A 16,339-nucleotide genomic window follows, 5' to 3' on the forward strand; every position below is an offset into this window, starting at 1 on the left:
CATGGACGAAAAGGATTGCTACAAAACAGAAGGTAAATTCGACAAGCTGATCGTACCCCAGATAACATTTGAATTCATAACAAAGCAACTAGGGGAACAGAAGTCCCGATATTTCGACAATGAAAGGTGAAGAGGATTTCAGTCTCCAGACGCTCTAAACTCGACAGGTATGTCTCTCACATGCTAAACATTCAACACAAAAGGCAACTAGATTTTCCATCCACCAAAAATACTTTTCGCAGTGTACAAAACAGCGCTACGCTTCCATTCAGGAGCTCTACTTTGTGGCTGCCTTGTCCTTGGTTTTCTGTATTTTCAGGACCTTCTTGACAATCTTCTGCTCCTCAACCAAGAAAGCACGGATGATCCTGCAGATGAATAGTTGTAACTTGTAAGACTACAAGATGAGAGATCCCAGGTTCACTTTTCACATCATAATATATACAGCTCTATTTACTGACCTCTCCCTAACAGCAGTTCCAGAGAGCACTCCACCATAAGGACGGTTCACAGTCCTGCGGTTCCTAGACAACCTGGACCTCTTGTACTCAGCAGGCCTCAAGTGGGGAATCTGTAAAAATGGTAAAAATAGCACTAGATATTAGGTAGAAAATTCACACTGAACAGCAGATGAATATGCTTTGGGCCTGTTCAGATAAGAAAATTAGGAGATGATGTCAACTAAATAATAAGTTATGGAGAATATTTTGCGATTGCGACAGAAACAACCAAATATAGGCCATGCACACGTGAAGTGATCAAACCAACCAATTGCAAGTTCTAACATCAAACACCAACAGAAGGCCAACTCAGCTAATGTTGCTTCAGTGGCAGCAGCATCCAAACATAAATGTTTACTTAACCAATGTTGACACAACTCCAATTAGCTGTTGGATACAAGATCAGATATAAATAAACAAACACCACATAACACAGCATGATGAGAGAAATGGCTCCAAGATTAGACTAAGGTCAGCTAATTTGGGTAGATAACATAACCTGTTCCTCAAAACTCAGCAAGGCTTAAAAATAACACAGATTCTCCTAATTTATCAATTTAGGGTACTCAGCCACCTATAGTCAAAGTCTAGGTATCCACAGGATGAACAATGCATTCAATAGTATGTACCTCACAATATAAAAAATATCTACAAAAGATGACGCAAGACAAAATGACGAATCTGCAGCATGGAGCAGAAAAGAGATATTGACAAATCAATAATGTGTCCCTGGGTCAGCAAGCACACCATTTGTAAGCAATGGCAATGACATGCCAGTAAACAGCAACACCTCCCAAATCATAGGAACTGCACATAACTATTTCAACCAGTGACTTTCACTCTACATAACACCACCATTTACACAAGGTAGAGTTTTTGTGAAAAAACAAGATATAAAGACATTATAAGTACAAAACATCCTCCACTAGACCTATACAAGCACAATGCAGTGTCAAATTGCCTGTACCACAGAAATTCCATCCACCATAGCAAGGTAAAGGAAACTGTAAACCATCTAAGCAACCAATAAGCACAGACATAGCTACTATTTCGCCACTGCAGTACCTAGGAGCAACGATTAACGAACTATAACATTACAAGAACACAGAGACTACACGAATCCACAACCAAACCAAAACCAGATTAGAAGCTGCCCCCACCACTCACCCCCTGGATCTTCTTCCCGGTAACGGGGCACTTGGGCCCGCTCGCCCTCTTCTTGGTGTACTGGTACACGAGCCTCCCACCTGCACGAATCCACCGAACCCATCAATACGACGAAGAACACAGCACAGATCAAGAGAACGAAAAAAACTCCTCCCAAATCGAGCAGGAATGAACAGATGGTGGCGCCCGCACCTGGAGTCTTGACGACCCGGGTCTGGTTGGACTTGGTCGCGTAGCTGTGACGCTTCCGGTAGGTGAGGCGCTGCACCATCTCGCCGCCGCCGCCGATAAAACCCTAGTGAGGCTTGGTTGCGCGTGGGGGGAGGAGGTGGGGGGGGAAGAGGGGAGGAGAGGGCTGCGCGGCGGCGGCGATAGGGGTATAAATGGTTGGCTCGCGTGGCCACGGGGAGCGGACGGCTCGGATCGATTCGCTTGATCTGGCGGCTTGCCGGGTTGGGCTTTCGTCGTCTGGTTCACATTTCGCTACCTACCGCTTGTTGGGCCTTGTGGGCTGAATCTAACGCATCCACCAGAAAGCTGAAGCCCATTCGAGAACTATTTTAGTTTTTTTGACTGCCCATATTTTGGGCCGAGTTTTAGCGATCGTTTTTTTTTTTGGCGGGCAGCCGAGTTTTAGCGATCCTCGATCACAGGTACAGATTTTTTTTTGACAGCCGCCACTTTCAGATTCGAATCTATCTCCTCTCGTATAAACACCCGTACTAGGTTGTGGAGAGACTGCCGACACGATGAGACCACCAGATGCTACCCCGAGCGACGCCTCTTGACAAAAATGGCCGGTGCTGATCAACAATTGCGGCGCAAGGTTCATGCCCGGCCGATGGCATAGCTGCTGTCCCCCATGCCTGGCTGCCGATGCAGTCATAGTACATTCCTTTCCACACTGATGGCAAACGGACAAAAAGGTCAAGGAACAGCAGTACGGCGAGAGATCAACCGGCTCATCCTCCCCGTCATGTCTACACGGACACGCCGACTTCGCTTCCTGCAATAATACCACTTGGTTTCGGCGGCGCACGGGGAACTAGTGCACGCAGTGGCCACTCTGGCCAGCTAGGTCAAAGGGCATGCCGGAGAATAAATCCCAGCCAACGGCGCACGCGGCATCTGCCAGGCAAATGAATCGAGCTCGCGGCGTGGACTAACGAGTAACGGCCGAGACCGATCGATGGGGGCGCAACCGTCAGCCGTCACCGGCCGGCCGGCGTCGGCAGTACGTACGGTTCAGACGTTGGACTACAGCACTCTACGCGACGGCCTGCCGGGCACCGTGTCCGGCGGCGATCCTATAGGCCCGTGGGTTGACGACGCGCCGCCGTAGTACGCCGCCCGTGCTCGATTCATTCAATGCTAAACTACTCCGGCTAATGGAGATAGGATGGCGATATCCTGTCACCCGTGGTGGCCAAGCTCTTTTATGAACGAAGAAGAGTGTACGCCTACTGAGCGTGTTCGCAGCACGCGCGCAGTTCGGCGTGCCGGCTGCGGTGGTCTCCGGGCTCCGGCGGCCAATGGAAGGTTTCGATCGGATTCGGCGTACCGGCCGGCGTTGATGCACGCTCCACGGCCATTGGGTGGCCGGCCTGAATCTGAAACAGGTTGCGTTCGCGTCGCGTCCAAGTAGATGCGAGCGTTTATGACGTCGCGCGTGATGGCCAAATGGCTCGTGCGGATATGGGAGAACCTACCCGCGGGCAGTGGACTACGGGCAAGATCGACGAACCGGTACTGACGCCATGACGCGCGTTCGCACGCGCGGGGATTGTTCCTGATGCCCCTGCTTGTCTCCCTGTGTTCATCGATCGACGACGCCGGTTTGAATGCCCGGTCCAAGCCGAGGACCTCGACGTGGTACCTGCCACGACGAGCCGGCCGACGTCCCTGTCGATCGGGGCCTCTGTTGAGCCCAGGGGAGGGGAGCGCAGCCAGCGTGGGGCGCGGTGGCGCGGCCCCGGCGCCAGAACAGACACGGCGGTGTCGCCCGCGCGGCACAGCAGATCGACCTCGGCGCGCGCGGCAGAGCAGAGCAGATCTTCATCTGATCACTACCAAACAGCATGTTTGTTTCAGAAATGGAGAGTGCATACAGCCCATTAAATCAGCGACGAAAAGGATATGATCATTACTCCATCTACTAGTTGCATGTTATTGTAAACTTTCTGACAAATTGTGCGAACTAAGAAGAATTAATTCGGGTTCAATTTGACCAAAATGGCCCCACTAATATCACAGCAAAATAGGAGTCACGCTAATGAGTAAATTTATACTCCTCAGACCATTCTCAATGAAAGTTTCATGAACAATAAATAAGCTGATACATAAACAATTTTTATAACATAACACACTATTTATGAGTCAGGTTGTCCGCGAGATGTTTGCAAGCTTCTTAAGATTTATTAAGATGTCATTTAATCATGATAAGTAATGGGGGAAATACCTGCGACCGACCTAGGAGCAGAATCATAAACCATATTTATTTTCCATTTAAATTTCCAGAAAGATTTGAAAGTGTAACAGCACAGGTCTCCTATATTTCGATCTAATCGATCTTAGGCTAGTCCCAGTGCAAGGTTTCATTGCACTGTTTCCAAAGATGCCACATCATCCCATGAGGTGTATTCTCATGAATGAAACAGGGAGTCCCAGTGCACAGTTTCATTTCACGATTTTATAGGATGCCCATGACATTTAATTGTGAGGCATGTGACCGGATATGGTTAGATGAAATGAAACTCTATAGTCCCCAATGCAAGTTTCAATAGGTTTCATAGTCTTGGAAACAGTGTATACACAGTTTCATCCTGATGAAACTCCTTCCCTCTCTCACTTCATAACTACCATGCCATGTCATCACATATGCTGATGTGTCACCGTATTTAATGTGCATGAAACCTCTATGAAACTCCCACTGGGATTAGCCTTAGTGACATCCGAGACAACGGGCGTGTGTATACGCAATTGAAGAAAATGTCCTATTCCAAGCCATAAAAGGTTGTACTGGTGACCGAAAGCTACTAGACTCGGATTTGTGCACGGAAAAACGCTCGTTCTGTAGTGATCCATTTGCCACCCTTTTCCCGAATCAATATACAGTACAGGATATATAACAGTAACAGCGAATGGTACTGGCTTGTACCTTAGACGATGTCGCATGCTTGAGTTCTCAACATCAGGCTTGCACAGCACAAATTTGTTTCACCAATGCAGAAATCTTTTTTTGCAAAGAGGGGGCCTTTTCTTAATCGTTTAAGGTAGTTTGATTTGATTAGCGCAACAAAGTTTCCAGTTTAATCAAGTTTTTTCCGTTTTACCACCAAGTTGACTTGAAATTGACCTGAATTATTCCGGATCCGCAAACCAAGTCAAACTTCCTCGGCTAAACACCAGTCGAAAACTGGAGCTCCCGGCGGCCTAAATGAGGATGCGAATACTACGGGCATGCATGCGGCCGCTGTCCTGTGAGGCTGTGACCAGCAATGGCGGCGGCGCACGGTTACGGTTATGTACGGGCACCCTCTTAATGGCGACGGGAGACATACATACATGCCATCCGAGGACAGGCACCCTTTTAATGGCGACGACGAAGGCGCGCCTACTGCTCTAGACATCGAGCGTCAATCAGCCTGCGCACGCACGCACGCACGCGCGATCGAGCTGATCCGGCCGGCCGGCGTGCCTCTCCGTTCTCCTCCTCCCCTCGGCTAAGGGCCTGTTTGGTTATGGTTGCTTATTCATAAGCAACTTAAAAATAAGCAAATAAGTTGCTTATAACCTAAACACTCTTGCTTATAAACTTGCTTATAAGTTGCTTATGGGGCACTTTTACTCCTCCTACCCTCATTCTCTCTCCTCTCTCCCCTTTCTCTCTCCTCTCTCCCATCACCACTCTGGCGTCGTTCCGCCCGCCGCCGCCGCTGCGCCGGCCGCCGGCCGCCGCCGCCCGCTGCCGCTCGCGCCTGCCGCCCACCGCCGCTCGCACCCGCTCGCGCCCGCCGCCCACCGCCGCTCGCACCCGCCGCCGCCGCTCCCGCTCGCGCCCGCCGCCCGCCGCCACCGGTCTTGGCCTTCTTGGGGAAGATGGCCGGCGGGTAGTGGTGCTGCCGTCGCGCGCCGCCGAGCTTCCCCAAGAGCCCGATGATGGGCGCGGCCGTCGGCTTGAGGTTGCCGGAGAACCGCTGCGAGGAGCTGTTGTTGTGGTGGGGGTGGTTCTTTAGGAGGCACTTGGGGTTGGTGTTCACCTTGAGGGAGTCGTCGCGGTCATAGACGCCGTTGATCTCGGATCAGGCGATGTCGTCGCCCATACGGAGGCGCGAGGACTCCGACGGCGAGGCGGCCATGGGGAGGGAGAGACTCCCGCTTGCGCCCGCCGCCCGCCGCCCGCCGCCGCATGCGCCCAGCGAGTCCGCCGCTCCCGCTTCTTCTGGCGCTAGGAGCTCGGGTAGAGGAAGATAGGATGGCAGGGGCAAATATGTCATATGCAATCAGATAAGCAACCCAAACCAAATACCTAGACTTATAAATAAGCAACTACAAATAAGCAAATAAACAACTTATAAATAAGCATCCATAACCAAACAGTCCCTAAGGTTTGTCGGAGCGGAAGCGGATGATGCCGCAGCATCAGATCAGTACGTGCTCCTCGGTGCTGATGCGTCGATCGATTGGTGATGGACGCACGAGGCCAATGCCTGATCGGTTGGATACGAGCGCGCGGAACTCGCGCAGTAACAAATGCTCTCGCTCTTTGAACTCATCTCATAGTGAGCCTAAATTACACATGACCGTGTGTCAATGTCTCAACTCCCAACTAATAGCTCGTTTAATCTTCGCTCCGTCTTCTGGTAGCATTAGTATTAGGACATTTGTCACTTCGGAGAGCTTTGGCTGATGACATGTGGTGAGTTAGCCGACACTTGTCATCGTTGAAGACACGTAACGAGAAGCGACTAGGAATCAGATAGAAAGTCAATGGTATGTATTTATGATTTTGGCTTTTACAGATTAAACTTATTTGTACTCCCTCCATTGGGTTCAGGGATATTTCGGTCAAACTTTATAAACTTTGACCATAAATACACACGAATATATCAGTACAAACTTGTAATGACTACTACTTTCGAATAATTAAATTTTGATAAATTTCAACAAAATTACTCTTACAAAAGGTAATTGTTAAAGACTCACGTCTCGGAGACCATCAAACGTACAAAACGTTAAGTAAAATTGGACAGCAGTAGTAAAAACGTACAAGTAATTCGATAATGCTTCTGTACAACGAGCGCACGGCCCGGTATCTCACCTTTGCTACTCTCAGGCACGTGCTCAATCATATGTATACCAGGGTTCTTTGTAATGAATCAATGTAAGTGTTTTCCGAAAAAGTTATGTTTGAGAAACTTTTGAAATTGTCGTTCAAAGAAAAAAAAACTGCACAAAGATCGCGCGCGGTCCCTTTATCAAAAGAAAATGATATCTCTTCCTCGATTCTGCGACCAGCTACCTCTTCTTCTAGTCTTCTAGAGCTATCCATACCCACCCAGCCGGCAACTTGTTGAATCAAGAAACAGGGGACGTTGCAGCTTGGCGCACGATCTTGCAAGCTCTTCCTATTGTAGTGACGGTTTTCGTTTTACGGTCAGGGACCTTCCGGTTTCCAATTGTGTCCGCCAGTTTCTGTCGTCGCCATTACACGGTAGAGCTGCTCCTGATGCGTCCATGGTGCTCTGTGCTCTCCCTCCTAGTCTGTTGTTCGCTTTTGTTGCGTGCTATGGTCGGTAGTGAATCAAATGTACACAGTATGCTTCGGAAAGCGAACAGTTCAAAAGGAATGGGCTTGCGACTGAATGTACACCATTAACTTCTCATTAAATGGTGCAGATTGGGATTGCTAGGCCTTGCTCTTTCCGTGCATGTTTTTTCCCTCCTTATATTGTTCAAGGCTTCAAGGCTTGAAGCTTAGCCCCGGCGGGGGCAGATTTTCACCCCATTTCTGTGAATAGCTCAAACAGATACATCATTATCCCAATACAATTATGTTGAAATGAAATGGGCAAATTTTATCCAAGCATCCTTTTCAACATTGAACAATGATAAGATAACGTGGAAGTGTATTTTTGCGCCACCCTATGCCAACCATTTTCCCCCCACTTCTTTCCTACGCTAACCGTAGTAGTAGCAGCAGCAGCAGCATCTCCCACGATGTCCCACGATGACGTAAGATAAATACAGTTACAAGAAGTAGAAGTAGCATCTAATAACGAAGAAAAAAAAATGGAAGCACACGGTCTCTCCCCTCCGTCCGGGGTGTTGGATACACCCTCAAGTACCTGTCACATTGGGAGTATTAAATATAGTCTAATTATAAAACTAATTGCACAGATGGAGTCTAATTCACGAGACAAATCTATTTTGGACTAATTAGGCTTAATAGATTCGTCTCGCGAATTAGTATAGGGGTTTTGCAATTAGTTTTATAATTAGCTCATATTTAGTCCTCCTAACTAGCGTCCAAACATCCGATGTGACCCTCCTAAAGTTTAGCGCCTCGTATCCAAACACCTCTTAGGTGCCAGACTTGAACCCAGACCGGATTGCGCAGCGAGAGGCCTGGTCAGGAAACTGAAGAAACATGTCCTGCTCCATTCCAATGAAATGTTGCAAGTTTGCAACTGGTCACTGGTAGCTAGACTTGGATTTGTGCACTGAAAGCGTCCGTACGTGGTCCTCCTCCTCCCTCTTTCCATATTAATCCTGTATAGTAGCGAACGATGCTGACCCTATACCTTACGCCACCTCACGTGTTTGTTTACTGCTAACAATTCTCTCGACACCCCAAGCTTGCAAAGCAGAAATTCTCATTATATTATATTGGTCGAACCATGGTGCGTTCTTATTTCACAAAAAAAAAGAGGGACATTCACACTTCTCATTTTTCATTTAGCAGCAGTATAGAAATGAGAAGTTTCTAGTCTATTCACAGTGCTTTTTTGTTGGCTTGACATTGATCTCATATCTAAATTGATGCTAAATGAAGCAAAGTTGTGCTACGTCAGATAAGTTTTCCAATTCAGTGTTAATCACTTTGTTTTTCTATGTATTGTCAGCTGACAAAGTATTAACTAGGATATCGATTGATTCCCAGATTCTGACCATAGTGTCATGTTGTGTTATTTGCCTTTTTTTTAAAAAAAAGCAATAATTGGCCTATTTGAAGTAACAATATACCGATTGAATTAATGGTAATGAATGCACGGAGTCTTAACCATACTATACTACTCCCTCCGTTCTAAATTGTAGGTCGTTTTAGCTTTTTTAGGTTCATAGATATTAACATGCATCTAGATATAGATATAGTATTTGTCTAGGTGCATAATAATATCTATGAACCTAGAAAAGTCAAAACGACCTACAATTTGGAACGGAGGGAGTAATTCATTTAGATCCTAATCGGTCGGTAGTTAAGAAGGCTGTTTTCATCAAATTTGAGCTAGCACGGCAAATTATTATTGCTACATACAAACTCCACTTAAGCGCAAATCCATGAAAAACTTCCAGTAAAGCAGACCATCTAAAATTAGCAAAATATAGTCCTTCAGAAACTCCATGTCAATATTAATTCTTAGTAGATTCATGCAACTTTCTACAAGAAACATTGAAAAAAGTTACTCTAGTAGCTAGCTAAGTTAGCACTGTACTTTGGCCGGCAAATTTTTAGTCTCAAATAGTACTCTAGTAGCTTTCATCCTTGCAGATATATGGAGATGCAAATGAAGCCACATGAAAGGAAATCAGTTTTTACTCTGAAATTTCAGAATGTTTTTCATGCGTCTCCCTATCTCTGCAGAAACACGGAGTGGTCACCAAAGGCAAATCAACATAAACATGGAAGGACAAACCGACAAACCCCGAAGAAAGAGGCCGCAGGCACATGAAAAGCAATTCTGAAATATGACAAATTGAAGGAATGACATGAACATGGAGTGCTCACCGAGAGGTATGGATCGTATGGCAATGCAAGCAGATAAGAGCGATATCAAATCCAAACTACTGCTAGGGGCACAGACGTAATGAGCATGGAAATTTTCTGAAAAGTAAGACGACATATATAGATTTGATTTTTCTGTTTTCTTCTCAACCTTCATATATACAAACCTTTTTGCTCAAAAAATATATACAAACCTTCAATTTTTTGAGTTCAAGGAGAAAAAAATGATAAAAATGGAAGGTTATTATACCAATCTTCACAAATATTGTCCCCCTTTGCATATGTCTCTTATATATTGTTTTTGAAGTCCCAAGCTGAAATTTTAAAAGGTGTGTTGTTGCCCATTGCATGGTCCATTATCATTGGTATCCCTTTGATATTTTTATCGTTGAATAATTGCTAGTTGTCGATCTGATCCACATCAACATTTAATCAGAAAGTGAAGCCATGTGGCTGCCAACCTGAACCTTAAGGAGTATCTAGCTGGGATACAGAGTGATCAGTCATCAGTTTCAGTAAGGACATATCCGTTTAGACCCACCAGAAAAATGCACCTCTTCCTTTATGCCAAACAGCCTCATAGGGAGCTTTGTGTGTTGAAGACAGCATGGCGAGTAGCCCGAGTATATAGTCAACGTTCTCAGGGGACGAACGGGGGGTTGATGTCAAGGAAAAGATAGAGACAAGATCTACCTTTGATTGAGAAAACGATTCCTTTTTTTTGAAACGAATCGGGCAGAAAAGCTGCCGATTATATTAAAAAAAAGAAGTAACCTCAGATTGGGTAAAACAACAAATGGGAGAAAAAACTACGACACTACCACATCTCACTACAAAACAACCACCACAATGTCACAACAACTCGCCACTACAAAACTCCACGGATACACATGGATCGACCGCTCATCACTCCAAAGCTGATCACCAAATTGTACCACCATCACTAGATGATAGGACCGACAAGTCAACACGCCATCGCACTGCTTGTGTTGCCTGATGTTGTCCTGCACCGAGCCAGCCATTGCCATGCAGGGCTCACCGCCACAGATCGCTACAACTAGTGTAGCTGCCATACCATCGGATGTGCTTGCGCCGTCTCACGACGTTGTACCACACCGAAACTAGCCCCTCACATCAGAGCTAGCCGCCATAGTCCGTTGCAAGCCGCTAAGCCGATACATAAACAATTGCCTCTGACCGTCATCAAGTTGACCACACCGATCAAGATCTAGTCACACACCAAGGGTCACGACAACCTAGTCGCCTCATCAAAGATAGCAGAAGTGTCACCCAGGCCTCCAGCTACTACAGGAAAGCCTCCAAACGCTGGAGCAGCCACCGCCATGCGGAACCGCCCGCCGCCACACCACTCTTACAATGGCAAACACGCTTCTGCTAGCCACCTCCTCCCACGCAAGCCTCCTTGCCAACTTCGTGGTCACCATAGCGTACGACTTGACCAAAACCGTCGCCCTCAACTGCCAAACAGAAGTTCCTGCCCACTAAACTCCACACTAGCACCCTCATCTGGCCACCGTCCACCACCGTTGGCACCTGCACTTCGATTTCTCAACTTGGTCTCTACCCACCTCGACTCAACTCCGGTCTCACCATCACCGCCACCACGCATGGCCGGTCACCTCACCACCACATCAAAATAGCAACGCCTCTGTGACCACTGCTGCTGTACTCCCGACGCGCCAGGCCTCAATCTTTGGCACTTCCAACTGCCACCTCACCTTGCCACCCTGCTCGAGCCCTCTTGGCCAAGCCAAGGAGGCCAGCAGTACCACCCAGCGCCCTACAGGTGCAGATCAGAGGCACAAGTGGCAGCCTAACGCCACAAGCCACACCACCGCAGTGCAACTTGCAAGCCTCGCTGGTGGTGTACCACCAGCTATGCCACCATGATGTCATTGGCTCGTAACCAAGCTTACCGCCGTTGGCCACGCCACCACGGCGCAACCAACACACCTATGCGCAGATCCGGTCGCCCACGCCCCATGACCACAGCCGCAACAGCATACTGCCCACTGCCGAAGTCCGGTTGCATTTGAGAAAATGATTCTGGCATTGCTGTTCAAGTCTAAAGTAAATCCAACGAATTTAGATTTCAATCTTGACTGTGCCCAGACAGATTGTAAACACTCCCAGCCCCAGCTATCCCCGTTGCGGAGCTGCATCCTCCTCACGTGTGCCGTGCAGCTGGTCCTCGTCTTCCTCATGGTCCTAGAACTCTTGCTCGCCTGCAATGGTAACAGCGCGCGTGCCATAGGGGGTTAACTGAGCGGCCGGGAAGGTGCCCAAAAATGTCCAATGCAAACCAGATCGATGAAGCTTGGCTGCTCTGCTCGAGCCCAAGGGCACGGTACGAATAGACCAGCCGGGACCAGCGCTCCCCGGCACTCGAGTGAGCTACGCTACGCCCAAGGACCAGCAGACACACATTGTCGACCATCGTATGCTGCCTTCCCTGATCTGTAAATCCATGGGTCTTGTTGTACCTGCCCTGTCGTCGATGGATCGATCGATTCGTTCGATCAGGTCGACATAAAAAGCCTCGCTTAAAACTGGTCAATAGGTCTCTCTGGAGCGAGAGGTCTCTTGAACTGCCCGGCTCTCTCCAGTCACCCGTCGTACTGCTGCTCGATCGTTCCATCTCCGGTATGGGATCTCCCGTCTCTGTACAGCCCACGCCTTCACGGTGACCGGACAGTATGATCGAGGCCTGCGTGACTGCGTCCAGGGTGTTTAGACCAAGACAATCCCAGGTTTTGTGTACTCCCTCTGTCCCGTAATAAATGCATTTCTAGAGTTCAAAATTTGTCCCAAAATAAGTGCACATCTAGGTATGGCACTAGTTTTCTTTTTTTACTTTCTCTTCTCTCGAAGTGTAATGATTTCTGAATAACATTGATCTCTTTACGTAAACTCTAGAAGTGTATTTATTTTGGGACAGAGGGAGTAGAAGAATGGTGAGGCAAATTCTAAAAGTTTTTACATATGGTGAGTTGCTCCTTGTGGAAGAAGTATGCGCGGAAACGAACCTGTGTGAAGCCGGTTAATTTTACCAAACAAAGTCAAAACCTGCTACGGTGCTTTTGCACTTCACCTCTTCATGGGATTCCAGACTTACTTTCACTTGCACCGGGTGCGAGACTTTTTAATTTTCTCAAAACAAAACAAAATCAAAATCCACTTTCGATGCATGTAAACCTCAGTACTTCGTCACACTCCAATCAAGTTGATTTTAGCGTGCACGAATGGATGTGTAGACCATTTAATTTCTACAAACAAAAGAAAAATCAAAACCCGCTATGGTGCATTTATGCTTCACCTCTTTGTGATATTCCAATCAACTTACTTCGGCATGCACTAGATGCAACACTATTTAATTTCCATGAAAAAAAATCACAATCCGCTTTCTGTGTATAAAAACTTCACTATTTCATCTCATTCTAGTCAAACTGATTTTAGCATGCACGAACGGGTGCATAGACCATTTAATTTCGGAAAAATAAAATGGGATTCCAACCAACTTACTTCCGCATGCATCAGATGCGATACTATTTAATTTCCTTGAAACAAAAAAAATTAAAAACCCGCTTTATGTGTATAAAATTCCACTATTTCATCTCACTACAGTCAAATTAATTTTAGGATACAAGGAGGGGGGGGGGGGGGTGTTAGACCATTTGATTTCCATGAAACAAAAAAGTTTCAAAACCCGCTTTTATGTGTATAGAAACTTCACAATTTCATCTCACTCTAGTCAAACTAATTTTAGCATGCATGAAGAGGTATGTAGACTATTATTTTCCACAAAACAAAAATAAATCAAATCCTGTTGCGGTGCATTTACGATTCACCTCTTCGTGGGATTCCAATAAACTTACGCATGCACGCGAGACTATTGATTTCCATGAAACATAACAAAAAACAAAACCCGCTTTCGGTGCATATAATGTTATAAAATCCACTACTTCATCACACTCCGGTCAAACTGATTTCGGCATGCACAAATAGATGCGTAGACCATTTATTTTCACATATAACAAAAGAAAAATCAAAACCCGCTACGGTGCATTGACGCTTCATTTTCGGTGAAATTCCCAACCTACTTCCTCGTACAATAGATGCGAAACTATTTAATTTCCACGGAATAGAACAAAAACCAAAAGCCGCTTTTGGTGCGTGTGAACTTCACTACTTCATCGCATTCCAGTCAAACTGATTTTAGCATGCACACGAACGGATGTGTATACCATTTAATTTCCACGAAAATAAAAGAAAATCAAAAGCTCATACAGTGCATTTACGCTTCACCTTTGCGTGGGATTCCCAACCTACTTCCTCATACAATGGATGCGAAACTATATATTTAATTTCCATAAAAAAACAAAATCAAAAGCCGTTTTGGGTACACATAAACTTTACTACTTCATCACACTCCAGTCAAACTGATTTTAGCATGCACACGAACGGGTGCGTATACCATTTAATTTCCACGAAAATAAAAGAAAATCAAAAGCTCATACAGTGCATTTACGCTTCACCTTTGCGTGGATTCCCAACCTACTTCCTCATACAATGGATGCGAAACTATATATTTAATTTCCATAAAAAAACAAAATCAAAAGCCGTTTTGGGTACACGTAAACTTCACTACTTCATCACACTCCAGTCAAACTGATTTCAGCACGCACGAACAGGTGCGTCATTTAATTTCCACAAAATAAAATAAAAGAAAATCAAAAGCTTATACAGTGCATTTACGCTTCACCTTTGCGTGGGATTCCTAACCTACTTCCTCATACAATGGATGCGAAACTATATATTTAATTTCCAAAAAAAACAAAATTAAAAGCCGTTTTGGGTACACGTAAACTTCACTACTTCATCACACTCCAGTCAAACTGATTTCAGCCCGCACGAACGAATGGGTGCGTCATTTAATTTCCACAAAATAAAAGAAAATCGAAAGCCGATATGGTGCATCTACGCTTCACCTTTGTATGGGATTCCCAACCTACTTCCGCATACAATGGAAGCGAAACTATTTAATTTCTATGGAACAAAATAAAATCAAAAGCCACTTTCGGTGCATGCTTCATCACGCTCCGCTCCGGTCAAGCTGATTTCAGCATTCACTCGAGCGGGGGTGCATTGACCATTTAATTTCTACAGAATAAAAGAAAATCAAAAACCAGATACGGTGCATTTCCGCATCACCTCTCCATGGAATTCCTGTCAACTTACTTCCGCATGCAGCGGATGCAAGACTATTTAATCTGCATGAAACAAAACAACTGCAAAAGCTGCTTTCGGTTCATGTAATACCTCACTACTTCATCACGCTCCGGTCAAACAATTTCGACGAAACGAGACAAAAAACAGTACACGCTCTGGGTGCATGTAAGATTCACTACTTCACTGCACTCTAGTCAAAAACTAACCGACTCCGGCGGGCACACAAAACGATGCAGGGACCATTCCTGCAAAACGAACCAAAACAAAAGGGGGCATTTGCAAACTCACTAATAACTTTCCCCTTTTTTTATTTCAAGAATACCAGTTGAAAAACATATCTTTGCGTTTTCCTAATAGCAAGGCTTTGCATACCATTTCAAAGCCGTGAGGAATTCGCAGTTTTCCAGAAACAAAAGCAGGGCCATGCGCGACGCCGTTTGGTCCATGTACCGGTGCACCAGGCGAGCCGCCGTTCACACATGACTCCCCCGGAAGCCGGAGCATGCATTGAACGAGCCTTCCTTTTTCTGCTACATCGAACACAGACGACGGCAGGTACCGTGACGCAAGGTTGAAGGCCTCCCAACACATCCGAGGTCCGAGGTCCGAAGCCACGCTGAACCTGCGACCGATCCGATCGAGCCGTCTCTGCTATAAAGCGGCCTGTACGTAGCAGATTGACTCCCGTCAGTTCCTCGGCCGGAACACGTCGGCGTTGCAGACCACCACCCCGACCGGCGGAATGGTTGCCATCAGATCGTGTCGATTTCCATCAAGAAAACAACCCAGAACCGCATGCATTATGTGCGCTCTCCGTCCACAACGTGCAGCAGGGCAGCAGCACAGCGCGCCGCGTGCGCGCACTGCACGCCGACGCGACACTGACACGGCGCGAGGCCGACGCCCGGCAACGGCATGGCTCGGTCCGGGCACGGGCAGGCTCCAGAGCGAGCCCGGCTGGCGTGGCCTGGTCCGCCCTGGCGCGCGCGTGTGCGCGCCCGTGTCGCTAGCGGGCGCCCGCCCTTTGTTGCCTTTAGCTAGCCGCCTCTGATTCCGGCCTCCCGGTCCGGTCCTCGTCGTCGTCGCCCGTCGCGGCCTTGCGGTGACGACGTCGACGCCGGCCAGCGGTCGACGACGAGCGCGCGCGTGTCACGGCCTTGGCCGGGTCCCGTCCCCGTGTACGTGGACGTGGCTCGTTGCGCTGCAGTGGCAGTGTAAGCAGCAGCAGTAGAGACTGCAGCCGACCAGAAAGGGGAGGAGAGAGTTTGTCTGGGTCCGGCCTCTCTCTCGCCCCGGCCGCTTCCTCCCCGGGGCGGTCAAACGCAGGCGGGGTGGTGGGCCCGGCCGCGCAGGCCTGCGCGGGGCCGCCTATATAAACGCCCCCAGCCGGGCACCGACCGGCCTCACCATCCGGCGC

General features: G+C 47.3%; 1 protein-coding gene across 1 annotated transcript; it reads right to left on the minus strand.

The window, feature by feature from the left end:
* Positions 1-15: 15 nt before the first annotated feature.
* On the minus strand, positions 16-2,020 carry LOC117861448 (large ribosomal subunit protein eL34). The gene is made up of 4 exons (XM_034745009.2): positions 1,860-2,020; positions 1,668-1,747; positions 462-571; positions 16-368 (listed from the first exon to the last, which is right to left on the minus strand). The coding sequence occupies exons 1-4, from the start codon at positions 1,936-1,938 to the stop codon at positions 278-280; spliced, it is 360 nt and encodes a 119-aa protein (XP_034600900.1). The 5' UTR covers positions 1,939-2,020; the 3' UTR covers positions 16-277.
* Positions 2,021-16,339: the final 14,319 nt, after the last annotated feature.

Source organism: Setaria viridis, chromosome 6, assembly GCF_005286985.2.
Source record: "Setaria viridis chromosome 6, Setaria_viridis_v4.0, whole genome shotgun sequence".
Lineage (NCBI taxonomy): Eukaryota > Viridiplantae > Streptophyta > Magnoliopsida > Poales > Poaceae > Setaria > Setaria viridis.